The sequence below is a fragment of the Mustelus asterias genome, chromosome 1 (assembly GCF_964213995.1).
Source record: "Mustelus asterias chromosome 1, sMusAst1.hap1.1, whole genome shotgun sequence".
NCBI classification, from domain to species: Eukaryota; Metazoa; Chordata; class Chondrichthyes; order Carcharhiniformes; family Triakidae; genus Mustelus; species Mustelus asterias.
In genome coordinates this window covers 27,636,058-27,662,820 of record NC_135801.1, presented here as the reverse complement: position 1 = coordinate 27,662,820, position 26,763 = coordinate 27,636,058, and the positions used below count along the sequence as shown (strand labels likewise).

Here is a 26,763-nt window from a genome sequence, read left to right as displayed (position 1 = left end):
TTCGGATGGTTGTCCAATCTCTCCTTAAATTCCTCTACACGATTCACTTCAACTATTCCCTGTGGTACCATATTCTACATTTTCACCACTCTGAGCAAAGAAGATATTCTGAATTCCCTATTGAATTTCCTGGCGACTACCTTATCTCTAGTTATGCTCTTCCTCGCAAGTGGGAGCATTCTCTTTCTGTATCTACTCTGTCAAAATCTTTGATAATGTTAAAGACCTCTATTATTATTATTGATAATGTTAAAGGCCTCAGCCTTTCTTTCCAAGAGAAAAGAGGCCTTTCTTTCCAAGAGAAAAGAGACCTAGTTGTCAATCCTTTCCGGAATTGGATAGACACATTTTCTGGTATCATCCTTGTAAATTCTCTCCGCACCCTCTCCAGTGCCTCGATAATCCTTTTTTATCATATGGCAACCAGAACTGAATGTAATGCTTCAAGTGCAGTCTGAGCAAGGTTCGGTACTGCTTTAGCATAAATTCACTACTTGTTAATTTTACCTCACTTGAATTAAAGCCTAGAGCTTGCTTTGCTTTTCATTAATGGCCTTGCTAACCTGTGGCACAACGTTTAGTGATTGTCATCTTTGGGCTTGGAGATCCCTTTGTTCCTTTATTCCACCTTCCAAGTAATAAATGACTTCCCTACCAGAATGTACTATCTCACTTTTACATAAGTTGAAATCCATTTGCCAATCGTGTGAGCTTGTTAATGTTCTCACATCATTTATTGAGTCCTTCTCAGTATTGACTGTTCTTCCCAATTTAGTGTCATTTACAAATTTATAAATTGTGTTTAGATTACAAAGTCCAAGTCGCTCATGTAAATTGTAAACAGTAATGATCCCAACAGTGAACACTCATTCACACCTGCTACTACAATGAATAACTACACTTTATTCCCACTCTCTACTTTCTGACTTCAAGATGTGGAGATGCCGGCGTTGGACTGGGGTTAACACAGTAAGAAGTCTCACAACACCAGGTTAAAGTCCAACAGGTTTATTTGGTAGCAAAAACCACTAGCTTTCGGAGCGCTGCTCCTTCGTCAGGTAAGTCACCTGACGAAGGAGCAGTGCTCCGAAAGCTAGTGGCTTTTGCTACCAAATAAACCTGTTGGATTTTAACCTGGTGTTGTGAGACTTCCTACTGTTCTGACTTCAAGCCAGCTAGTGACCCATTCTGCCACTTGTGCCCTGACTCTGCACTCTTTGACCTTATTGTCACTGAAAGTGGCAATGCAGGTGGAGAAGGTAGTCAAGAAGGCATATGGCATGCTTGCCTTCATCGGCTGGGGTATTGAGTTTAAAAATTGGCAAGTCATGTTAACGCTTTATAGAACCTTAGTTAGGCTGCACTTGGAATATAGTGTTCAATTCTGGTCGCCACACTACCAGTAGGATGTGGAAGCTTTGAAGAGGGTACAGAAAAGATTTACCAGGATGTTGCCTGGTATGGAGGGCATTAGCTATGAGGAGAGGTTGGAGAAACGTGGTTTGTTCTCACTGGAGCGACGGAGGTTGAGGGGAGACCTGATAGAAGTCTACAAGATTATGAGAGGAATGGACAGAGTGGATAGTCAGAAGCTTTTTCCCAGGGTGGGGAAGAGTCAATTACTAGGGGGCATAGGTTTAAGGTGCGAGGGGCAAGTTTTCAAAGAGATGTACGAGGCAGATTTTTTACATAGAGTGATGGGTGCCTGGAACTCGTTGCCGGGGGAGGTAGTGGAAGTGGATACGGTAGTGACTTTTAAGGGGCGTCTTGACAAGTACATGAATGAGATGGGAATAGAGGGATATGGTCCCTTGAAGCGTAGGGGGTTTTAGTTAAGTCAGGCAGCATGGTCGGTGCAGGCTTGGAGGGCCGAAGGGCCTGTTCCTGTGCTGTAATTTTCTTTATTCTTGTTATTTATTAGTCTATGATGAGGCACCTTAATGATTTACATCAACTGCATTACCATTGTGTTGAATTGGCAGTTTCTTTAAAGTGGCTGAATGGCCTCATTCTGCACATTAACCGTTCTATGAATGCAATGACCCACATTGAGGCGCAGTGCCTTGGATGCTGGCAGTCTTCTTCCTTCACCCAAGGGGCTGTATATATGGAAGCTGAGATAATGAGGGCCAGATTTTTGCAAAGTTGGAAGGCTCCGTGGACTTCTAAAAACGGGGAAGAACTGACCCATTTGCAACGGATCCTGTTTTTGCCATTGGGGAGAAGGCATGATTCACACAGGTGGAAACTCAGCAAGGCCGTTTGAATTTAGTGCTGAGTTCAAACAGAACTAACTGTAGCTGCAGTTTGTGAGTCACAAATTGATGGAGCAGTTAACACTATTGAAGGCTGGATAAAGTATTTTAAATGCCACCATTTGAAGTTTGTTAAGTCCCCTGCTCTTTAAACTTTAAAACAAAAGCAGGCTGAAGCCATCAGTGAGAGTTAAACAGACACTGACAGTTGGATTGCTTTGTTTGGCAGGCCATCTGGTGCAGGCTGGGGAAAAATACCATTTTCTTGGGCAGCTTCAATCGAGGTCTTTGTTGACATTTTAGAGGGTCATTATTACGTCATTATGAATGTTTGGTTGAATTCCAAAATCTATAATTATCTCAGGAGAGAGTTCTAAGTTCACAGTTTGATTGACAGTTTCTTAAAGGATTAGCTGCCTTTGACATGGCTGGAGCTTTGTTTTTATAAGAGATGGGATGGCATGGGAGTGAGGGGGCATGAGGGGTAAGCACTGGACAGTCCCTGCCGTGCCCAACTCTCACCCGATAAGTGAATTCTGACGGGGCCCTTTAAACCAAGGTGGGTCTACCAAGTAGGGAAATTGCCCAACTTGAGCTACCCACCTCATTAAAGAAAATCCAAGGGTCAAAAGCCGAAGTTATCTTAACAAGGAGTTCTGAGTTCACAGTTTGATTTGTGGCTTAGAAGGCCAATTAAAGGATTGCCTCACGGGCAATTAAGGATGGGGAATGAATGCTGGTGCAGCCAGTGACGGCCACATCCCACAAAAGAATAAAAAAATAGGATATTCTGACACCCTGCCTCTCTTCCCTCCCTCTCCCCACACTTTCATCTTCCAGCTGGTGTCATTGGATAACACGCAGACTGATAGAACCCCCGTTCCCAACATACCGCCACCACCCCATTCAAACCAGAAGTCGATTACAGCCCCCTTCTGTTGCAGTGGTTGCCCCTCCTCCCTCAGCATAGATCTGGCTTGAACCATATTATACTCTTCCTTTTTAGATCATATGTCAGACCTGTACCACTCTGATACCAGATAAATGCTATGTACAAGCAGACCGATTATTTTCTCCCATTCTTCTGTTCCAGCTACGATTAAGGGCAGAATGCTTCAGCATGTGGAGAGTGTTCTTGCTGTATATTTTACCAGATCTGAATATAAGTAGGAGAAAGAGCTCTCCTTGTGCTCTCAGCCTTAAAATCAACCAATCTCACCTTGAGTTTTCCAGTATAATTCAGTATAAACACTTAACTGTCCTTTGTTGTTCAACTCTGTTTTCTTTCTCTATCACATAGACCACTTTTTAAGATCTGTTCTTCTAAAATCTCACTCAATATATAAATAAAACATTCAGGGAAAGGTATTCTGAGAGCCATCACAATCCCTGTGATGGGGACTCAACGTTGCAAGTGTTTACTGAACAATAACGGACAGTTCATCCCCCAATTATTTAATAATCCACCCTTTGCCTGCTCACCTCCCCCCCTCTCCCAAGAAGCAGAACTTCTGTCCCTTCAAGCTATAAAAGGAATCCTGATCACTCTGTGGATAACTACTGTAGGAAGGAATGAACAAACTGAGTCTTCTGAGACCGTGTAAAACTTCAACAAAAATGGCTTTACCCAACATGCATGAGGGAGAGCAGAGCTCATGGCTGCTCCTGAGCTACTCTATTGAGCATTGGTTCTTACAGATTCATATACCCCTTTTTTAACATTATAAAGCATTACATTTACATCAGATCATCATATTTGTTACTTTGAATTGGTTACAGTTCTGTTTTTGATTACATTATACGGTTCCATTATCTTGTGTGCTTTAGCTTTAATTGATTTCTGGATATCTCCTGTCTACCTGTTTACAATATCAAAGCATTGTGTTTGTTAAACTGATTTCGATGGGGTCTTAATTGTCCCATCCCCTGGATACTTGATTAAGTTTTCAGAGGCACAATGGTTCCTCTAGACCTTTTGAAGCCTTGATAAGTGATATCAATTCTCTCTTGCTGTAACCTTGGAACAATCCCACCTGGGCTGTGACTGTTTTAGTGCCGTCTGAGATGTCGTTATTTGTATTTTGTCCTGTCTGCCTGCAGTGAGTGTGGATGCTAAAGTGCTGTCTGTTTAACCCTTTCCATACATTCCTCTCCTGCTGCAGCCCACACTCCCTGGGTTTTGCCCTACTGCACCTACGCTGTGTTACAATACTGAGCAACACAGGGAGCTTTCAGTATCAATCCTTGGTTGGTGACGATCTGGTTTAGGGATAATGCAACGTCCTTGAGCTAGTGTGGAAAAACATCAACTGGAGTTGCTGCACAAGATTATTGTCCAGTGAGCACATGCAGCCAGGTGTGTTAGAGGCTTGCCTGTGGTCTCCTCCTTGTTCAGGTAACCTGTCAACATTCACTATATAATCTCAGCACATGGTGAATGGCCAATGAACTGTCGGTCTGAACCATACCCAAGGAAGCCTAGGAGCTTGCACCTGTCATTTATTGGTGTCACAAGTAGGCTTACATTAACACTGCAATGAAGTTACTGTGAAAATCCCCCAGTCGCCACACTCCGGCACCTGTTCGGGTACACTGAGGGAGAATTTAGCATGGTGAATGCATCTAACCAGCACATCTTTCGAATTGTGGGAGGAAACCAGAGCACCCGGAGGAAACCCACGCAGACACGGGGTAGAACGTGCAGACTCCGCACAGACAGTGACCCAAGCCGGGAATCGAACCCGGCCCCCGGCGCTGTGAGGCAGCAGTGCTAACCACTGTGCCACCATGATTTGCTCCCATCTCTGGAAAACTTTCTTTTAACAGTTTCTTCCCAAAGGAGAATTAGGAGAAAATAGGAATCATGAGCTTAGAGGTAATAAACTTAGAGCATTACACTTGAACTGAAATTTATTGCATCTTTATGGCCCTGCCTGATGGTAGATGGACTCTGAACACTTCTGACCCTACACGTTCCTCTGGAACCAACGTATATAGAGGTGCTTGAGATTCTGGTCTTGGGAAAATCTTGTAGATTTAACTGTTCTACATGTAGAAATAAAAATATGAAAACTCAGAAATAAACAAAATCCCTCCCCGGGAAGAGTTTAGAAATTGGGAGGGTAGGTTTCACTTGTCGTCTGTCACTCATCAACTTTAGGGAAGCTGATGGGAATGAGTCTCGCCTGCTGTGTTGGAGCCGGAGTTGTTGGGAAGAAACCTGTCCACGGTGCCTTCCCGTGGAGCAGCTGCCGTTCCTTATGGCCCTTCTGGGCAGCGCCATATTGCCAAGATCAAAAGTAATTTGTGCTGTAATGTGTCTGTACTGGTGTTACAAAGCTGTATGATCACAGCCCTGTGCCCAGGCTGGTGGCAGTCCTCCAGCCATTTCATGTGGCTGATTCTAGAATCTTTGTTTTGTGCTGGCTTCCACTGACAACCTTAGAAACATAGGCCATTTGGCCCTTCGAGCCTACACCATCAACCAATATGATCATGGCTTTCCATAAACTTAGCTTATACAAAGCTGTTCCCACGCACCTGTCACGCCTGTCCTTGCTGTTTCGCAATACCTCAAATTTAAAATTCTTAACCACATGTTGACATCTCTTCATGGTCTCACCCCTTTGCTTCCTCTGTTATCTGCAAGAGTTCACTCAATTAACTTCAGTGGTGTCTGGTAGACCCCCTGGACACTTGTGATTCCCCCACCCTTACGCTGAACAGCTGTACCTCACACTGGCTAGGCCTCATATTATGGCACACCCTCTACATCTTTAAAATCCACTATAACACCCAATTCTTCCACCAAGATCTGGGTCACCCTCTTAACATCTCCTTCTTTGTCTCAGCAGCCATCTGCTGTGAAGCACTTTGGATGTCAGGGGTGCTATAGTAAATGAGTCTCATTACTGTTACACCGACGACCACAGCCCTGTTCACTTTACCCGCTTTCCACGTGTGTGGAATCAAACTGCACACTTATAAAGAGAGACATATGAAGGAAAACTGGGTCGACTGGGCTTGTACTCACTGGAATTTAGAAGAATGAGAAGGGATCTCATAGAAACATATAAAATCCTGATGGCACTGGACAGGCTAGATATGGGAAGAATGTTCCCGATGTTGGGGAAGTGCAGGACTAGGGGTCACAGTCTAAGAGTAAGGGGTAAGCCACTCAGGACTGAGATGAGGAAGAACTTCTTCACTCAGAGTTGTGAACCTGTGGAATTCACTACCACAGAAAGATGTTGGGGCCAGTTCATTCAATATGTCCGACAGGGAGCTCGACTTGGCCCTTGCGGCGAAAGGGACCAAGGGGTATGGAGAGAGAGCGGGAGTGGGATACTGAAAGTGCATGATCAGCCATGATCATGTTGAATGGTGGTGCAGGGCCGAATGGCCTACTCCTGCTCCTATTCTCTATGCTTCTGTAACATTTGGTTTGGAAAGGGGAACTATTACAAGAGGGGTAAAAAAAAATTAACTTTTTTTTGGATGATTGCCTCGGAAAGTATTTTTTACTTTGGAGAAAGTGCTTAGAAAACAGATGCTGAAGATGCATTACTGCTTCATAGATAGAATCCCTACAGTGCAGAAGGAGGCCATTCAGCCCATTGAACCTACACGAACAACAATCCCATCCAAACCCTACCCATGTAACCTCACATATTTACCCTACTAGACCTCCTGACACTGAGGGTCAATTTAACATGGCCAATCCACCTAACGTGCACATCTTTGGAGTGTGGGAAGAAACCGGAGCACCTGGAGGAAACCCACGCAGACACAGGGGGGTCACCCACCTGAAATTGAACCCAAGACCCTGGCGCTGTGAGGCAGCAGTGCTAACCACTGTGCCACCGTGCCACTTCACTGGAGATTGTAACCATTGCTCTGGTTATAACACTATGATTGAAATGGCTATAATAGTACAATTGTTGTGTTGGTTTCCCCACCATCTCCAACGGCAGAATTCATGTCCTTGTTTTCCTCCCGGCAGCAGCAGCAGTTACAGCAACAACAACATGACCAGATGCAGAGGCACCTCCCCAGGCCACATCCACAGTGCAAGGACCAGCAGCGGAATCCATATTCTGTTCAGCAGGTCAGCCAGTTCCAAGGTAAGCCTGTCAATTATTAACTCTCCTTTAAGCAGGTTACAAGTGAAATGTGTAGTTTGCCCCGTAAGATTGAACTTGAATTATTAAACGAACCGGCAAGTACATTAAGATCCCATAAAAGTCATAGGTTATATTTACCGAATAAATGGACTTTAATCAGGCCGTAGTCATCACTTCATAAATAAATGTTCAGCATGCATCAATTGTGTGATTTACACTCTCAGCAGATACAATTGTCCTCAGCTCCCCTGGCTGGAGAGGAAAATACCATTCCAGCCTCTCATGGAAAGGATATGTCTATAGGAATATAGGAATTAGGAGCAGAAGTAGGCAAATTCAGCCGTTCGAACCTGCTCCGCCATTCAATCAGATCACCTCCCCACCTGTTCCCCATATCCCCTTATCCCTTTTGTTAATTATAAAGGCGTCAAGTAAGCAATAGCTCAATTGCGAGACCCTTGCAAGTGGCTGACTCAGGGCAGAACTTTGCTACTCTAATGTATGTGGCCTGTACTGCTGCAGGTGTGGTGAGACCTCACATGTAGCGAGTGATTTAGTGGAACACCTTAGATGCTTTGCCTGCAGTTCTCCTCTTGTTAATGGCAGTGGGCAGAAAATCGCAGGCTTAGCGCCTTTGATTTTCTAATAAGGTGCCCGCTTCATATGAGACTCTGCTGGTGGCATGGCATGGCACCAAGGAATGATGTCCGGGTGCACCTGGCTGGTATTATGATATTGTATTCGGTCATTGTTGAGCAGGCTTATTTCTTAAAGTTAGCTGATAGGTAAGCCAACTGAAATGCTGGTATCATAGAAACCCTACAGTGCAGAAAGAGGCCATCTGGCCCATCGAGTCTGCACCGACCACAATCACACCCAGGCCCTACCCCCATATCCCGACACATTTTACCCGCTAATCTCAGGACATTAAGGGGCAATTTTAGCATGGCCAATCAACCTAACCCCCGCACATCTTTAGACTGTGGGAGGAAACCGGAGCACCCGGAGGAAACCCACGCAGACACGAGGAGAATGTGCAAACTCCACACAGACAATGACCCAAGCCAGGAATCGAACCCAGGTCCCTGAACTGTGAGGCAGCAGTGCTAACCATTGTGCTACCGTGCCGCCGTGGTATGTTGGAGATTGCAGGAAATCAGCAGAAACATAACAAGCAGAAAGAATATTGAGGTGTTAAGCTCATTCAAAGACCTTCCACAACCTACCACATCACGATCATTGCTCAATAGTTTAGCAAAATAGAAGGGGTGGTTGTTGGTGGCTGAACAATGTGACAAGATGTTCCCATGTTCCACCTTGGAAACATTAGAAAAATGGTGCTTCTCGATTAGGAAACACAGAAACATAGAAACTAAAAGCAGGAGTAGACCATTCAGCCCTTCGAGCCTGCTCCGTCATCCATTTTGATCATGGCTGATCATTGAATTCAATATCCTGATCCCCTTCCTCCCATATCCCTTGATCCCTTTAGCCCCAAGAGCTATATCTAATTTCTTCTTGAAATCAGACAACATTTTGGCCTCAACTACATTCTGTGGTAGTGAATTCCACACATTCATCACCCTCTGGGTGAAGAAGTTTCTCCTCACCTCAGTTCTAAAAGGTTTACCCCTTATCCTCAAACTATGACCCCCAGTTCTGGACTCCCCCAACATTGCCAGTATTTCACTTAGTAGTAATTTTTCTTTAAATGTAGATTGGAACTTATGATGTTATTCTTGGTAGGTCAAAGGGTACAGGATTGGGTAACAATAGGAGTGTTATTGTGGGTTGGACAATGTATTACCCCAGTTATTCACTGATAGGTCGGAATTTTACCACCCCGCCCGCCACGGGAATGGGAACGGGTGGGGGGGCGGACCATGGAAAGGCCTGTTGACCTTGGGTGGGGGTTTTGTGGTTTCGGAACCAGCGAGGCCATAAAATCCTGCCCATAATGATGAATGAATTGATTTTATAAATATTAAACTCAATGAATTTCTGTGAAAGCCTCATATGAATGGCCTTAATTATCATCACATGTTTGTGAAATTTAACAGCAGCTGAAGAGTTAAAATGCCTGTTTTTCTATCCATGCCGTGAAATAAGTAACTCAGTTAGGGTACAGTTTCAGAGGCACTTATACCGTTCTGGCACTCTGCACAGTGGCTTCTTCACTGTTGCAAAAGCAATGAGTATTGGAAGGGCATTGAATGCCTGATGTCCAATTGCATGTACTTTCCGGCAGGTAATCTGAACCAAAAAACAGAATGCTTGAGTTCCATGTAGCATGTTTTAGGCAAAAAAAAAAATTCCAAAGCTCTTTACGCAACGAGTTATATTTGGAAGTTTGATTGTTATGTGGACAAACGCTGCAATAACATCTCACAGGGAGCTATGACAATCAATCTGTTCGTAGGTGATGTTGATATGAGGGAAGAATGTTGGTCAAGGCACCAGGGCAGCTCCCTATTGATTTTCAGTTAGTGCCATGGGATCTTGTAACACCCACCACAGTCAGTGGGGAAGGCCTCAACTTGATGCCTCATCCAAAGAATGGCACTACTCCCTCTAGCAGTGAGGCGTTACACTGGAATGTCAGCCTGGATTATTGGCTGAGGCTCAAACCCACAACTTCTGACCCAGAGTGCTGCCAACAGAGGCAGACAGATATGCCTGATGAACAGAAGTGGAAACCCCAGCTGAAGTTTTTCTCTTCCCAACCCATGAGGCCACTGTAGCGCGGGAGTACTGCCCTGACTGAGATCAGCTAACTCCGATCTGATGAAGATCATAGATCATAGAATAGAAGATCATGGAAACCCTACAGTGCAGAAGGAGGCCATTCGGCCCATCAAGTCTGCACCGACCACAATCCCGCCCAGGCCCTACCCCCACATATTTACCCACTAATCCCTCTAACCTAAGCATCCCAGGACTCTAAGGGGCAATTTTTAACCTGGCCAATCAACCTAACCCGCACATCTTTGGACTGTGGGAGGAAACCGGAGCACCCGGAGGAAACCCACGCAGACATGAGGAGAATGTGCAAACTCCACACAGACAGTGACCCGAGCCGGGAATCGAACCCGGGACCCTGAAGCTGTGAAGCAGCAGTGCTAACCACTGTGCTACCGTGCCGCCGTATGAAGGATCATATCATGGGATTTCCGAATCTGCGTGGCTAAATCGAGTATTTACAAAGTGCCTGAAACATCAGGGAAACAGTGCTTTAGAAATTATTTATTCTCAGTCATGGACTTATGGGTGGCACAGTGGTTAGCACTGCTGCCTCACAGTGCCAGGGACCTGGGTTCAATTCCGGCCTCAGGTCACTGTCTGTGTGGAGTTTGCACATTCTCCCCATGTCTGCGTGGGTTTCCTCCAGTTCCTCCCACAGTCCAAAGATGTTAGGTTGATTGGCCGTACTAAATTGCCCCTTGTCAGGGGTATTAGCAGGGTAAATACATGGGGTTACGGGGATAGGGCCTGGGTGGGATTGTTGCTCGTAGGGATTGTATGAGTTCCTTTTCTAGCTTTCTGCACTTGGCACTTTTTCAAAATGGTTTAAGAATGTTGCATATTTTTTGAAAACTGGCTTTACTTTGAAATTGAGGTAATGCACAGGCAGAGAAAATCCTTCAAGAAATATCATTCTACTGTATAATTCTAAATGAATCAGCTTCTGACCAGTCTCTAACTTGTTCCCATTGTATAATCAGGCCACTTAGGCAATGCTTACATTGGAAAAGAAATAGAATTATCCAGGATGTCTTTACAATTATTGTACTTATTCTCAGACGCTCAGCTTTCAGATGGTCCGAGGGAAATAGTGTGAAATCAAACGATGAAGCTCAAGCACAATTAAAATGTTTTTTGTTGAGAGGCCTGGCGAAGGTGACTGGCGTTAATGCACTATAGGTTGATTCTTCATTAACTAATCGGCCATTCCATTAACCTGGTCCCCCAATTAAAAATCACAGTTATATCCCCCGCCCAAAGCCATTCACTGCTGTGCTTCTCCCTCTGAGGCGCTGGGAGCTTGCACAGTGCACACTGACTTTTACTGTGAGCAGCTTCTAACTGCGGCTATGAAAAACTTCCACATCAGCATCAGAAAACAAATGGGTAAGCACGGCAAAACAAGTGAGGGCCACCCTTAGTTTAGTCCCAAGATGTGCGGGTTAGGTTGATTGGCCATGCTAAATTGACCCTTAATGTCAGGGGAATTAGTGGGGTAAAAGGTGATAGGGCCTGGGTGGGATTGTTGTCAGTGCAGGCTTGATCAACTGAATGGCCTCCTTTTGCCATTGTAGGGATTCTATGGCTTCCATGAATTCTATGGAATAGTGTGGGGCCGTTCATGGAGACCTGTATAGGAGATCCATTTCCCCCAGGATTTTAGGGGGGGAGCACGGTGGGAATTAGTCGTCCCATCCACAGGCAGGAAAGTCACAGGCTAATCCCGGAACGTCACAGGCTAATCCCGGAAAGTCACAGGCGAATCTCGGAACATCATGGGCTAATCCTGCGTCGGCCAGGCTTAGGAGCCCTGAAGTGATTGTACCCGCAGCAGACAATTGGCTGCCTGGTGTCGAGGCCTCTGCCCCTTTATGGCTTGAGATCCTGCTACCCGCAGCTGCCAGCCAATCGGAGCCCTTCAGTCCCTGCAGACTGCACCCAGGCAAGAACAGCAGCGATGGAGCAGGACTGGAATGGGGCTGGGGTCAGTCAGGCAGCAGGGAGTTTGATGGTTGGTGTTTGTTGTTGCAGAGGCAGCTCTTTCCATTGGAGTAGGGATGAGGGGTCTCCGTGAACTACAGTGAGCATGATTAGGAGCAAGGAGGTTGCCGGGATGGTGGAGAGCCTCCCTGCCGATGATGACATACCAGCAGTGGCAGAAAGAGGTCTTTAAATGGCCAATAATTGGCCCATTAAAAGTCTTATTTGGCCTCTGGTTGGAAGGGCCAAGCAACTGCTTCCCCACCACTGGTAAAATGCCATCTGTGACAGGAGTGCAATGGGTACACCCTCTGCACTCTCCCACCTGGCGTTTCTTCCCCCACCTCCCAGCATGCTGCGTGAGACCAACGCCAATTCAAAATAAAGATAACGACAGCTCTTTAGCACGTTGCTCAGCGATCTTCTCCTCCCAACATCACTAAAGGACTCTGCGCAGCGTGGATCACCGCTATACAAGAATGCCAACTGACTAACGGGCCAGAATTCTCCAAACTCGCCCACGGCTGGGATTCTCCAGTCCCGCTGCAGTGGATGGAGATTTGGCTGAGCGTCACCAATTCTCCGTTCTCGCTGGTGGGGGGTACAAGATTGGAGAATCCCTGCCACTTTCTCTAGTTTGCTCCCCTCAACGTTGTTTCAACAAATGACTGCACCAAAGTGGAAGCCAATGGAACATTCTGGAAAGTAGTTGGTATGGTTGTAAAGACTTGATACTTGTCTCTGAACTCCAGCACATAAAATGGAGTCTTGCTACTTCATCTCTCCACATAGTTTTAGCAAATCACATTTCCAGCACTCAGTCACTGGGATCACCCATCAGGAATCTGGGCACATGCTCCTCACAATCTTACTTCTGTTATTTGTAGAATTGCCTCTTTATTAAATGAATCATTTCACATACGGTATTTGCCCAAAGTATTCAGATTGTTTTAGCTTTCCGGGGAACTGTGAAACTAAATGTTAACACTAACACAATGACTCACTCATCAGTGGAATCACAGCAAACACAAAACAGATCTGTGAATTTAATACCTCTTTCCTACTAAGGGCCTTTTCAGTGAGGCACCTCACGTGACATAATTGGCAGCTTTCAAATGTGCTTTAGATAAGTAAAAAATTCCCACTGAACAAAGATGAAAAATTCAGTGTAATGCTATTTTACATGTAATTATCCCCACTCTTTAGCCGGCCTGCATAGTTCAATTGGCAAATGATTGATCTGTCGAATGGAGTTGTACAGATCAGTGAGGACCCAGCTTGGATCCGCGCAGATGGCCCTGCATCAGCTGGTCTCAGTCAGATGATACTTGATGTGTTACAATTAGCCTCAACACCCTTGGGATTAGGATGGAAAATTAGCTCAGGTACCTGCTTCTGGGCAGCGAGAAATGGCATGAATAAATATCAGATACCGTGAGAATTATGCTATATTGTGATTATCCTCTCCGTGCCCCCCACACCCCTCCCCACCCACCTCCACCCCAAACTTGGAGGCACTTATTATGAAACGCCAATTAGATGAAGTGCAACAACTTGCATTCATGTAGCACCTTTAAATCAGTAAAAGCGAGAAGCAGACAAGATATGATGTCTGCGGAACTGCGGGAATCATCTCCTTTGGTGAGAGGAGAGGAGGAAGTTGAAGGGTGGAATTTTCCCATCCCGTCTGCCACGGGAATCGTAGCGGTCGGGACACGGACCATGCAAAGGCCCGTTGACCTCGGGCGGGATTTTCCGGTCTTGGGATCGAGTACGGCCAGAAAATCCCGCCCGAAGTGTTTGGGGGGTGGGGGGGTTGGTGGCGCAGGGGGGGGCATTGGTGTTTATTTTGGCACCTGCTTAATAAAATGGAGATGCAAAAGGATAAAGTGATCTCATCATATTCCAGTGCTTTGATTTGTGTATCTCTGTTTATGCAAGCTTAAGGCCTCAGTGCTAAAGACCCTGGCTGCAGAATGCGAGCATACGAAGTACTTACCACATTAATCTGAATTTCCTGCCTCAGCTTTTTCCGCGGAGGTGTTGCTCTATTTATTTTAAACATAGCGAAAACTCAGCTCAAATAGCCAAGGATGGAATTCCAGCCAAAAAAGTCCAGCATCCATACGCTTGTGTGTCATGGTGTAATTTTGGAGTCCTTTTCTTTTCAAATTGTACTATATCTAGCAAGCATTTCCTTTATGCTTTTTTTTTGCCAAACAGCAATTTATTCCACCTCGTTTCCATTTGTTTCCCAGTGAATTTCTGGCAGAAACAGTCATGATGAACAGCAAGGTTACCACCAGTGATTACAGTACTACTGTTGCTATGCTATTATTCACCGCTCTCTTCCAACAATAGCCCCCACGTTCAGCAATGAATTGTTTTTTAACCATAAGGACCATTCTTGGTTGAACACTCTTTGGGTCTGTGGTTGATATATTTGTGGATCTTGTACATGCTGTTCCCCTTTACTGAGAATACACATGAGATGGCCCATGGAGCACCATTGTTCTGTTCAGTTTATTAGCTGACGTGATCTGGATTATTTAAATTGAATAGTTTTATACACGTGGAGTTGTTGATCACGGTAAGTATTCCATTTATCGCACTAGGCCTTTAGAGCAGAGGTTCCCGTACTCTGGGTTGCGATCCCCAGTGGGGTCACCGGATGAGCAGTCAGGGTCACAGGCTCCAAGGCAACGGTGGAGCAGAAACTCAGATTTGACGGAATTGGCTGTGAGACCCCTTTATTTTGCCTGTGGGTGCGGCCTAATCCAATGAACTCTGGGCCCCAATCACTGACACCAACAGAGCCTACAAATTGGGGTAGCACAGTAGCACTATGGTTAGCATTGCTGCCTTACAACACCAGGGACCTGGGTTCGAATCCGGCCTCAGGTGACTGTCTGTGTGGAGTTGGCATGTTCTCCCCCTTGTCTGCGTGGGTTTCCTCCGGGTGTTCCGGTTCCCTCCCGCAGTCCAAAGATGTGCAGGTTAGGTGGATTGACCATGCTAAATTGCCCCTTAGTGTCCCGGGATGTCTCTTAGTTGTTTTTTGTGCCTGTATCCTTGCTGTTTGAATCCCACTCCACTCAACAATTACCCTTCCCACATGTCCAACCATCCTCTCTCCCACTCCAGTTTTCACTCTGGGCTTGCATCAAGTGTGAAGCGTTAAAATGGGATCATGGCAGCAAAGGTTTGGGAAGCACTGTTTTAGATAGCGTATTTCCATTTCCTGTTCAATATTTTCCTTCGCTGTTCTCTGCTTAACCTTTCCTATCCTAAAGGCAACTCATGCTGATGTGCTGTACCTCACCCATGGGCCCATTCCTTTACTACGAGGTCTTGAATCTCAGCAAGCTCCTCCATTTATGTGGAACAACAATACTAGGCCCAATGTCGACAAAGATGTTTTTGGCAGAGATTGTTGGATAGTGAATTTCCACACCGGTTTTCCTGATCTCCCAATGCAAACTCAGTGAAAAGCCCATAGAAATGTGAGGTTATCCACTTTAGTAACAAAAACAGGAAGGCAGATTATTATCTGAATGGTTGTAAATGAAGAGAGGGGAATGTGCAACGAGAGCTGGGTGTCCTCGTACACCAGTCACCGAGAGTAAGCATGCAGGTGCAGCAGGCAGTGAAGAAGACAAATGGTATGTTGGCCTTCATGGTGAGAGAATTCAGGTACAGGAGCAGGGATATCTTGCTGCAATTATACAGGGCCTTGGTTAGGGCACACCTGGAATATTGTGTGTAGTTCTGGTCTCCTTATCTGTGAAATGATGTTCTTGCTATAGAGAGAGAGAGTGCAGAGAAGGTTTACCAGACCGATCCCTGGGATGGTGGGACTGATATATGTGGAGAGATTGAGTTGGTTAGGATTATATTCACTGGAGTTTAGAAGAATGGGGTGGGGGGGTGGGAAGGTTTCATAGAAACATATAAAATACAAACTGGACTAGACCGAGTAGATGCAGGAAGGATTACTCCAATGGTGGGGGTGTCCAGAACTAGGGGTGATAGTCTAAGTATATGGGACAAATCTTTTAGAATGGAGATGAGGAGAAATTTCTTCACCCAGAGAGTGGTAAGGAATTTGCTACCACAGCAAGCTGTTGTATGATTTCAAGAAAGAGTTAGATATAGTACTTGGGGCAAAGGGGATCAAAGGATATGGGGGAAGGTGGGATCAGGCTATTGAGTTGGATGATCAGCCGTGATCATAGTAAATAGCGGAGCAGGCTTAAAGGGCTGAATGGCCTACACCTCCTATTTTCTATGTCTATGAATGGACATTTCCCCAGTTTCGCCAGGGATGTGGCTGATGTTAAATGACAGGGAATCAGGAGAACTCTCCATCTTGCAATTTGAAGCTCAGGTCGTTTGAGCGGAACTGTATTTATTTTGTTTCTATTCTTTATTACAGTGGGAACAATGATATGGCCCAACTGAGTAAGCACCAGGAGATTAAACGTTAAAGGTTTTCACCAATATACTAAGAGGGTAGCTCAGAGTAATGTCACCCCTTTCCTGATAGATACACATGATATGGTAATTAGAAATCAGGAAATAAAATAGTAATAGTAAATAGTGATTTATACCAGTCATGTCAAGGGCAGGAATGAACTAGATTCAATATAGGCACAAAGGTTATTGATGGAGAAACGAATGAGATTAAAGATAAGAAAGAGTTAGCTATAGCTCTATATCCAGGATCTGATGGTTTCCACAACAGAATATTAAAAGAATTAGGTGAGGACATTGTTAATGTTTGCCCACCGCCCCCCACACAGTCCCATCTCTCCCCCCCCCCCCCCCACCCCCCCCACCCCCCCCCCCCCACCCCCCCCCAACCCAAACAAGAGAGTGAGATTGGCAATTTTCCAATCCAAGTGGTGAAGCTCCTTGTTTTGGAAGAGCACAGCATGTCTTCCGATGGCAGAGGTAGCTCTCGCCATTAGCTGCCGGGTGGGATCTTCCAGTCCTACCGCAGTCTATGCCTTTTGCGTGGCTCACCAGTCCCGCCGCCGGGTAACTGACCGTGAGCAGGAGTTCACTTTCGGTGGGACCAGAATGCCTCACCGGCGAGAAGTGCCAAAAAATCCCACCCATGATGTTTCAGAGGCTCTTCCAAAACAAGGAGCTTCCCCAATTGGATTGGAAAATTGCCAATCTCACTCTCTTAATTAAAATGGGTAAGAGACATGAGCTGGGAAATTATCGACCTAATGTTAGTCACAGGAGAGTTACTAGAATCCGACACTAGGGACATAGTAACGGAGCACATGGACGGTTCAGAGTTGATCAGGGGGTGCAGCATATATTTTGTAAATTCATGTCTGATTAGGCTCGTTGAATTTTCTAGAGAAAACTAACCTGGTAGATCAGGGAGGGTCTTTAGCTGTTATTTATATGAACTTTCCAAAGACATTCATTCTAAGTGACTGCTGCACTTGGCTGCAGAACTGCACAACTACATTTCCCGACTTTTTTGACAAATGATTTTGTTACAGTTCCCCATCAGAGACTGTTAGCAAAAAAAAATGAGAGCACGTGGAATTGGAAGCAACCTCTTAGCTTTAATAGGGAATTGGTTCAAAGGTAGAGTAGGGATAATGGGTATGTACTCAAATTGGCAGCATGTAGTGATCCCCAGAGATCCCGCACTGGGGCCACAGCTTTTCACTACATTTATAAATTATTTGGATAAAGGGCAAGAGAGCCATTTGTCTAAGGTGCCTATCGACAGTAAGTTAGGTGGCTCAGCATAAATAATGTAGATGGAGAAAGAAATTGCTAAGGGACAGAGATAGATTAAACGAGTGGGCAAAACTGTGGCAGATGGAATTAACTGCAGGGACGTGTAAGGTCACCCACTTTGAACTTAAGAAAGATAAATCAGAATATTTTCTAAATGGAGAAAAGCTAGGAACAGTGACTAAGAAAGATCAAGGGGCCCAAGTCCAGAAACCACAAAAAGCGAGTGAACAGGGACAAAAGCTAATTGAAAAGGCAAACAGAATTTTGGACTTAATATGAAGAGAACATAAAATACAAAGGGTTGGAAGACCAGCAATACAGAACTTTGGTTAAACGCTGTCTGGGCAAGTGCTGCATTCAGTTCTGGGCTTTGGGAAGAGTACATTGACCTTGAATTGGGTTAAATTACGAGAAGAGATTGTATTCCCAGATTGAGGGTCGATCTAATTCAGGTGTTTAAGATGGTCAAACGAGTTGATCGGGGTCTGTTTGCTCAGGTAGGAGAGTCCAGACAAGCGGGCGTAACCTGTAATATTAAAGCCGGACTGTTCTGGGGTGATATTAGAAAGCTTCTCATTACCCAAAGCGTAGTAGAAATCTAGAGTTATCACCAGTAATAAATTGTCAGGGCTACACCTATTGAAAACTTCAAAACTCAAACTGATCCATATTTATTAGGAGAGAGTATTAACAGCTATCGAACTAAGCCAGGTAAATGGAGTTAAGCCTCACATCATATATGATCTAATGAAATGGCTAAACAGGCTTGAGGGCTGAATGAGCTATTCCTCAGCCTATTTTACTGTGAATCATTGGACCTTCCTGATATAAGTGGTTCCTTTCTAAATCACAAAGTGCATTTACCCACTGAGTTATCAAAATCATCCTTATTAAGTATAAAACTTAAAATTAATAGAACTTTAGAATTGCTACAGTGATACAGTGCAGAAGGAGGCCATTTGGCCCATCGAGTCTGCACTGACTCTCCAAAAGAGCATCTTATCCCTGTAACGCATTTACTATGGCTGATCCATCTAACCTACACATCTTTTGATACGAACGGGCGGAATTTTACTGGTACGTCTGCCCGAGGTTCGTACAATCCCGCCCCAGGCCAACGGAGAATGCCGTTCTTCGAGCCTCACTCATCCCCAGAATCGGGGTGGGCGTGCCGGTAAAATTCTGGCCTAAAAGGCAATTTAGCATGGCCAATCCACGTAACCTGCCCATCTTTGGACTGTGGGAGGAAACCGGAGCATCAGGAGAACGTACAAACTCCACACAGTCACTCAAGGTCGGAATTGAACCCAGGTCCCTGGAGCTGTGAGGCAGCAGAGCTAACCACTGTGCCACCGTAATGATAATTTATATAACATTTTTAATTATTATGTAGTGTAGAGAGAGAAAAATTGAGAAGTTGGAAGAGGAATGCATGGTGACATGGAACAATTCACAACTCCGTCTTCCCCCTGATAATTTGCCAGTATGCCAGCATCACTGTGGGACACAGTGGTCAGAAGACAAGTTATCCCCGAGCGACATTGACAGAGGCCTTGAAATGAGTAAAGTCGACACCAATCCTCTCGCCCGCAACTGGCCTCTTACCCAAACAGAGACCTGAGTATTCGAAAGGAGGAGATACAGCAGAGGACGGACTGGTTTCTTTCATCATAATGAGGACAGCGGAATTCTTCAGAGTAGATTGTTCAAAGCACTTGATTGTAATTGGCAGGGAAAGGGCTACCAAGGGATGGGTGGTATGGGCAGCGGGTTGGTGCAAAAACCACCAGTCAACCTGCCCAAAATCCAAAAACCCATCTGATTTCTGTAAACATAAACATTGATCACATACCCTGCGCTCAGCTGTGTTTGCCATACATTGTGATTATTATAATTCGATGTTACTTCATGTGTGAGGTCCCACAGTGCCACTACTATTTTATTTTGGCATTGTTTATCGATAAAGCCACTGCTTTACAGCAAGTGAATGAGACCGAGTCCCTTTTTATGACTCGCCCCTCATCCCCTCCCCATGCTCCCCAGATTTTTACTGGCTTTATTTTGTAATTAATTCCATCCCTTTTTTCTTGATTTTTTTTCAAAGAAAGCTAAACCTAAAACATCTGAAGGGTCTACTACTCTACATGTCGCACAGACATTTAAGTAGGACATTGGTGGTGGCGCAGTGGTTAGCACTGCTGCCTCACAGCGCCAGGGATCCAGGTTCAATTCCCGGCTTTGGGTCACTGACTGTGTGAAGTTTGCACATTCTCCCCATGTCTGTGTGGGTTTCCTCCAGGTGCTCCGGTTTCCTCCCACAGTCCAAAGATGTGCAGGTTCAGTTGGCTAACCATGCTAAATTGCCCCTTAGTGTCAGGGGTCTAGCAGGGTAAATATGGAGTTACAGGGTTAGGGCCTGGATGGGATTGTTGTCGGTGCAGGCTCGATGGGCCAAATGGCCTCCTCCTGCACTGTAGGGATTCAATGATTTAACCTCCCAGCTCCTCCATCAACAACATGCCAAGTTCAGAGGTTTGCCTCGAATGCTAAGTTGAGGAGCTCCCCGAAACACTCAGTGAAGAAATGCACCAAGGGATTCGATAGTGAAAGTTGCAAACCAGAATGAGGGCAGCTTCAGGTTATGAATGGGAAACTGCAAATGATGGAATACTCGATCATCCATCAGCATCTGAACAAAAATGCTCTCTCCCATTCATCAATCCGCCTTTTCTTTTGTTAAGACCCAGGCCAGAAACCCCAAGGTGTTTTGTGAAGTTAGCCTAGACCCTAAGTTTTACATTTGATTTTGGCTGAGGTGAACATAAGGTGTTTCACTCCAGGTATAATTCAAGCGACCCGCTAGGGAGCTTTTATCAAACAAAGTTTATTCAAGATCACAATTAAAATATAACAAAAAGAATTACATAACTTTTACCAATTACAAGATTTAAACATGACACAGTATAATCCTTAACAGCTAGCTATCGATGTTGTTCCAAGTCAAACATCATCCCACAGACATAAACCCTTCTCCAGACTTAGCACAAAAAGCAAGTATACTCACATGATGCTCAATCTTCAGCTTATTTTTAACATCTGCTGTGAATTGACTGTTGGATCAAATCTCTGAGGCTCCTGAAATCCTGGAACTTTCAGAGAGGCCAGAATTTTGCCACCACGCCCGCCCGTCCCAATCCTGGCTTGCAGAATAGAATTCTCTGTTGGCCTCAGGCGGGATTTTACGAGCCTCGCCTGAGCGAGGTCATAAAATACCAGCCAGAGACAGAGACACTGCTTTCTCCCACCAGCTTCTGGCAGTAACTGGGAAACAAACCCAAAAACTGGGCTCTTTCTTGAAGCATAGCTGTCCCTGGCCACATGACATAAACTGTCAATCAACCCCAAGCTAAAGTTAAAGTTAATTTATTCATCACAAGTAGGCTTACATTAACACTGCAATGAAGTTACTGTGAAAATTCCCTAGTCGCCACACTCCGGCGCCTATTCAGGTACACTGAGGGAGAATTTAGCATGGCCAATGCACCCAACCAGCACATTTTTCGGATTGTGGGAGGAAATCGGAGCATCCGGAGGAAACCCATGCAGACACGGGGAGAACATGCAAACTCCACACAGTAAGTAGTCTCACAACACCAGGTTAAAGTCCAACAGGTTTATTTGGTAGCACGAGTTTTCGGAGCACTGCCCCTTCATCAGGTGGTACTACTTACTGGGCCTATTCCAGTCCAACACCAGCAACTTCACATCAAACTCCACACAGGCAGTGACCCAAGCCAGGACTCGAACCCGAGTCCCTGGTGATGTGAGGCAGCAGTGCTAACCACTGTGTCACTGTGCCACCCATTCAAGCTCCACTCAGCAATCCCAGGGGACACATTAAAACCACTGAACACTGCATTAGCGCAGATTAAAATCAACATTGCTTCAATTATGCAGCCTCAGTCACAATAAAATACACTGGTTGCAGACAACAAGGTGTCGACAAATTCCAGGGCCTGCTTGAAACATCTTGCAGAGAAACATGATTAAAATATAATTCTTAAAGGCACAGTAGCGTCACACTTTATAGATGCAGATGACCAGTGGTTTATAGAAAATAAAATCTATATTTTTGAGTACGGGGCCAGATTATTTCTGTGGCAGATGCTACAATTGGCCTCAGCACCTCATGCTTGTCGAAGGAGAGGGAAAGGGAGCAAATTATCAGTTGAGGTTCAAGCTCTTGACAATGACTGGTGTTGGAAAGCGCGTGCATGGGAATGGAAGATAAGGTTAGGAGCAGTTTCAAGTGTGATGCCTTTCATGGTTACAAAGCCTCTTGGCACTTATTGTCTGGATTCACTTATGAAGAATGGCCCCTTGAGTGAGACGGCAGAGGCTTGGCAATGCCAGGCAAGCTGTACCCAGCAAAGGTCAGCACTTTCAGGAATCAAGTGAATATAATTGGAGGAGATGAGGTTCTAGGCAGGTTGTCCTTTATCTTTCCACACTGTCAATCAGGCATTCTACCCATATTTTCCTTCCTGCTGAGTTGATTTCCACGTGATTGCATTTAAATAGAACACACTCCATTATCACATTAGAGTGATTCACCTAATAATGATGTGAGTGAAATCTGCACGACAACATCATAAACAGATTTTCTTTTATCGGGGCTGGGGGGAGTGGTTGGGGGGGGGGGGGGTGTGGTGGGGAGGGAATTCAGTGAAAGCACAAGTTGCTGGTGGCAAGCTGCATCTTTTAGCAGTCCAGCCTCCATCTGTGATGTTTAGGAGACCAGAGAGTTCCCTGTCTTGTTATTTTTTTTTGCTGGGGAATACTAAAACACTGACAGGGAAAATGGATGAAAACAGAAGTAACGGCATTGTTAGTTCCGCTAGATGCGCAGTCAGTCCTACAAAGTTGTCAGTGTGTGTGTGTGTGTGTGTGCGCGTGTGTGTGTGGGCGCATGCATTTGTATGAGTGCGTGTTTGTGCACATGTGTGTGCATGTGTATGTGCGCACATGTGTATTTGTATGTGTGCGTGTGTGTGCATATGTATGTGCATGTGTGTATGTGTGTTTAAGCCAGGAGCTAGAGATTTGGCAACACGTATAGAATTGTACACAGCCAAAAGCCATTGCCTGCATCAGTACAAAATGGGGACCATTACCTCGGGGATGGGGAAACCATATCACTGCTGCAATGTATGCATTTCCAAAGCTGCTCACTCCATTCTTTGCACAGAATGGGTTAACGATTGTAGGGGTAGAATATTCCACAGTGTTTGAGATGGAGACCTTTTAGGGGTGATCTTAACGGCTCACCACACCATTCAAACACTGTGACACACCCGTAGGATCGGGTGAGAGGTGAAAAACTGCACCAATAGCTCTTTCCAATCTCAGCGAAACTAGAAGTGTTCTTTTTTTACAAATTTCACCCCTCTTTCTGTGTAGGTTGTTTATAGACAAAAAACAAAGAGAACAAAGAGAAGTACAGCACAGGAACAGGCCCTTCGGCCCTCCAAGCCTGTGCCGATCATGATGCCCTAATTAAACTAAAAAAACCTTCTGCCCTTACTCAGTCCGTATCCCTCTATTCCCTCCCTATTCATGAACCCATCCAGATGCCTCTTGAATGTTGCTAATGTGCCTGCTTCCACCACCTCCTCTGGCAGTGTGTTCCAGGCACCCACCACTCTCTGTGTAAACCCCCCCCCCCCCCCCGCACATCTCCCTTAAACTTTCCTCCTCTCGCCTTGAACCTGTGGCCCCTTGTAATTGACACTTCTGCCCTGGGAAAAGGCCTCTTACTATTCACCTTGTCTATGCCTCTCATAATTTTGCAGACCTCTATCAGATTTCCCCTCATCCTCCGTCTTTCCAGTGAAAACAACCCTAGTTTATTCAACCTCTCCTCATAGTCAACACCCTCGAGACCAGGCAACATCCTGGTAAACCTTCTTTGCACTTTCTCCAAAGTTTGTTCGTCCTCCGGTAGTGTGGTGACCAGAATTGCACGTAATACTCCAAATGCGGCCTAACCAAGGTTTTATATTTTGATTTGATTTATTATTGTCACATATATTAGTATACAGTGAAAAGTATTGTTTCTTGCACGCTATACAAACAAAGCATACCCTACATAGGGAAGGAAAGGAGTGCAGAATATAGTGTTACAGTCATAGCTAGGGTGCAGAGAAAGATCAACTTAATGCGAGGTAGGTCCATTCAAAACTCTGATGGCAGCAGGGAAGAAGCTGTTTTTGAGCCGGTTGGCACACGATCTCAGACTTTTGTGTCTTTTTCCCGAGGGAAGAAGGTGGAATAGAGTATGTCCAGGATGCGAAAGGTCATTGATTATGCTGGCTACTTTTCTGAGGCAGCAGAAAGTGTAGATAGTGGATGGGAGGCTGGTTTGCATGATGGACTGGGCTTCATTCATGACCCTTTGTAGTTTCTTGCGGTCTTGAACAGAGCAGGAGCCATACCAAGCTGTGATACAACCAGAAGGAATGCTTTCTATGGTGCATCTGTAGAAGTTGGTGAGAGTTGTAGCTGACATGCCATATTTCCTTAGTCTCCTGAGGAAGTAAAGGCATTGATGGGCTTTCTTAATGATAGCGTCCGCATGGAGGGAGCAGGACAAGTTGTTGGTGATCTGGACACCTAAAAACTTGAAGCTCTCAACCATTTCTACTTCATCCCCATTGATGTAGACAGGGACATGTTCTCCACTACGCTTCCTGAAGTCAATGACTATCGCCTTCATTTTGTTGACATTGAGGGAGAGATTATTGTCGCTGCACCAGTTCACCAGATTCTCTATCTCTTTCCTGTACTCTGTCTCATCATTGTTTGAGATCTGACCCGCAACGGTGGTATCATCAGCAAACTTGAAAATCGAGTTGGAGGGGAATTTGGCCACACAGTCGTAGGTGTGGCCAAATGCGTCCAGTTCTGGTCGCCACACTACCAGAAGGACGTGGAGGCTTTGGAGAGAGTACAGAGGAGGTTTACCAGGATGTTGCCTGGTATGGAGGGGCTTGGTTATGAGGAGAGATTGGGGAAACTGGGGTTGTTCTCCTTGGAAAGACGGAGGATGAGGGGAGACTTAATAGAGGTGTATAAAATTATGAAAGGCATAGATAGGGTGAACGGTGGGAAGCTTTTCCCCGGGTCGGTGGTGACGTTCACGAGGGGTCATAGGTTCAAGGTGAAGGGGGGGGAGGTTTAACACAGATATCAGAAGGACATATTTCACACAGAGGGTCGTGGGGGCCTGGAATGTGTTGCCGGGCAAGGTGGTGGAGGCGGACACACTGGGAACGTTTAAGACTTATCTAGACAGCTATATGAACGGAGTGGGAATGGAGGGATACAAAAGAGTGGTCTAGTTTGGACCAGGGAGCGGCGCGGGCTAATTGTTCCTGGTTTCTCGTTTCAAGGCTTCATTCTATGATCATCTTGCTGGTGCCAGTACAGAGTGAGACTGCGGATAGTTGGGAACCTGTCTCGGGGGCAGGGAATTCATATGGTGTTCGTGGAAGTGGAAATGACTAGGGTTGGGAAGCATTTTCCAATCGGGGCCATTGTGATCTCCTGGACTCGTTTCGATCGCCTCAGGGGGTCGGAGAGGAATTTCCCAGATTTATTTTCCCCATATTGGCCCTGGGGTTTTTCACTCTGGGTTTTCGCCTCCCCATGGAGATCACATGGTCTGGAATGGGGGGGTGGGGGTGAGTTAATAGGTTGTAATGAACAAAGCATCGTAGCTGTGAGGGACAGCTCGGTGGATAGGATATTGGTATGTAGATAGGCTGGAAAATTGGGCGGGGATCCTGGATTCAGGATTCAATCCTGGACCGGGGAGCGGCGCAGGCTTGGAGGGCCGAAGGGCCTGTTCCTGTGCTGTATTGTTCTTTGTTCTTTGTACAAGGACTATAATAAGGGGCTGAGGACACAGCCTTTACCAGCATGCCCGCCCCGGCATCAGGGCGGGTGAGGCGCACAGAACGACATTCTCCGTTGGCCTCGGGTGCGATTTTACGAGCTTTGCCTGAGTGACGTTGTAAAATCCCGGCCATTGAGTCCACTAGGCCAATATTCAGCTACATCCTTAGCTATCTCAGTACCATTTGTGGAGTACATGTGTTCTTATTTTACTTGCTATGTGCAGTATTTTCACATTTGCCTGCATTAAATTTCATCTGCCATTTTCCTGGCTGCTAATATATTTCCTGCTCATCCTCTTCCCCCATTCCACTGTTCCTGCAGGCTCCGTAATATTTTAAAATTTGGCCATGTTGCTTTTAGTTTCTGAATCCAAGGTAATTTGATTATATCGGGAGCTGTAGTGCTCCCGACACCAAGCCCCATGGTCTCGGTATTGTGCACCCATCCCGCCCCATCAAGCACCCTAACCAAACTCTCTTAATAAGCACTCAGAGGGCTGAACCTCCCTCTGGGCATGATTCGCCTGATTGGTCACCTCAGCGCTTGCCATCTCATTAAGGATGGTGGGCAGAATAGGGACACAAAAGGGCCAATGAGAGAGCTTGGGGGAAAAGATGGCCCCACTGTATGAGATGAGGAAGAGGGAAATCTACGGAGGGCCTCAAAATGGAATAATAAAAAACAAGGCCCAGAACTGGGATCCTGAATGTGGAGATGCAATTGCAACCCTCTGAACCTTGCATCTCCCAGATATCGGCATTTGTAGCAGCCTCTAATCTGAACTCCCACCAAGAGACTCCCCCTGCCAAGCATTGCCAGGCCTGGCACAGCGGATGGTCCATGTGATGCCAGCAAACTTGCATCACTTTCAGAAGGTGACCCTTAATTGAGACCTTCACTACTTTGATGGTCTGCTGCCTCCATTGAACAGGTTG

General features: G+C 45.6%; 1 protein-coding gene across 1 annotated transcript in view; it reads left to right on the top strand.

The window, feature by feature from the left end:
- The window catches only part of maml3 (mastermind-like transcriptional coactivator 3), a 496,690-nt gene that overhangs the window by 464,333 nt on the left and 5,594 nt on the right, over positions 1-26,763 (top strand). Inside the window, exon 4 of the mRNA XM_078210581.1 lies at positions 7,258-7,378. Coding sequence (XP_078066707.1) covers positions 7,258-7,378 — 121 coding nt within the window. The remainder of the gene's footprint in view (positions 1-7,257; positions 7,379-26,763) is intronic.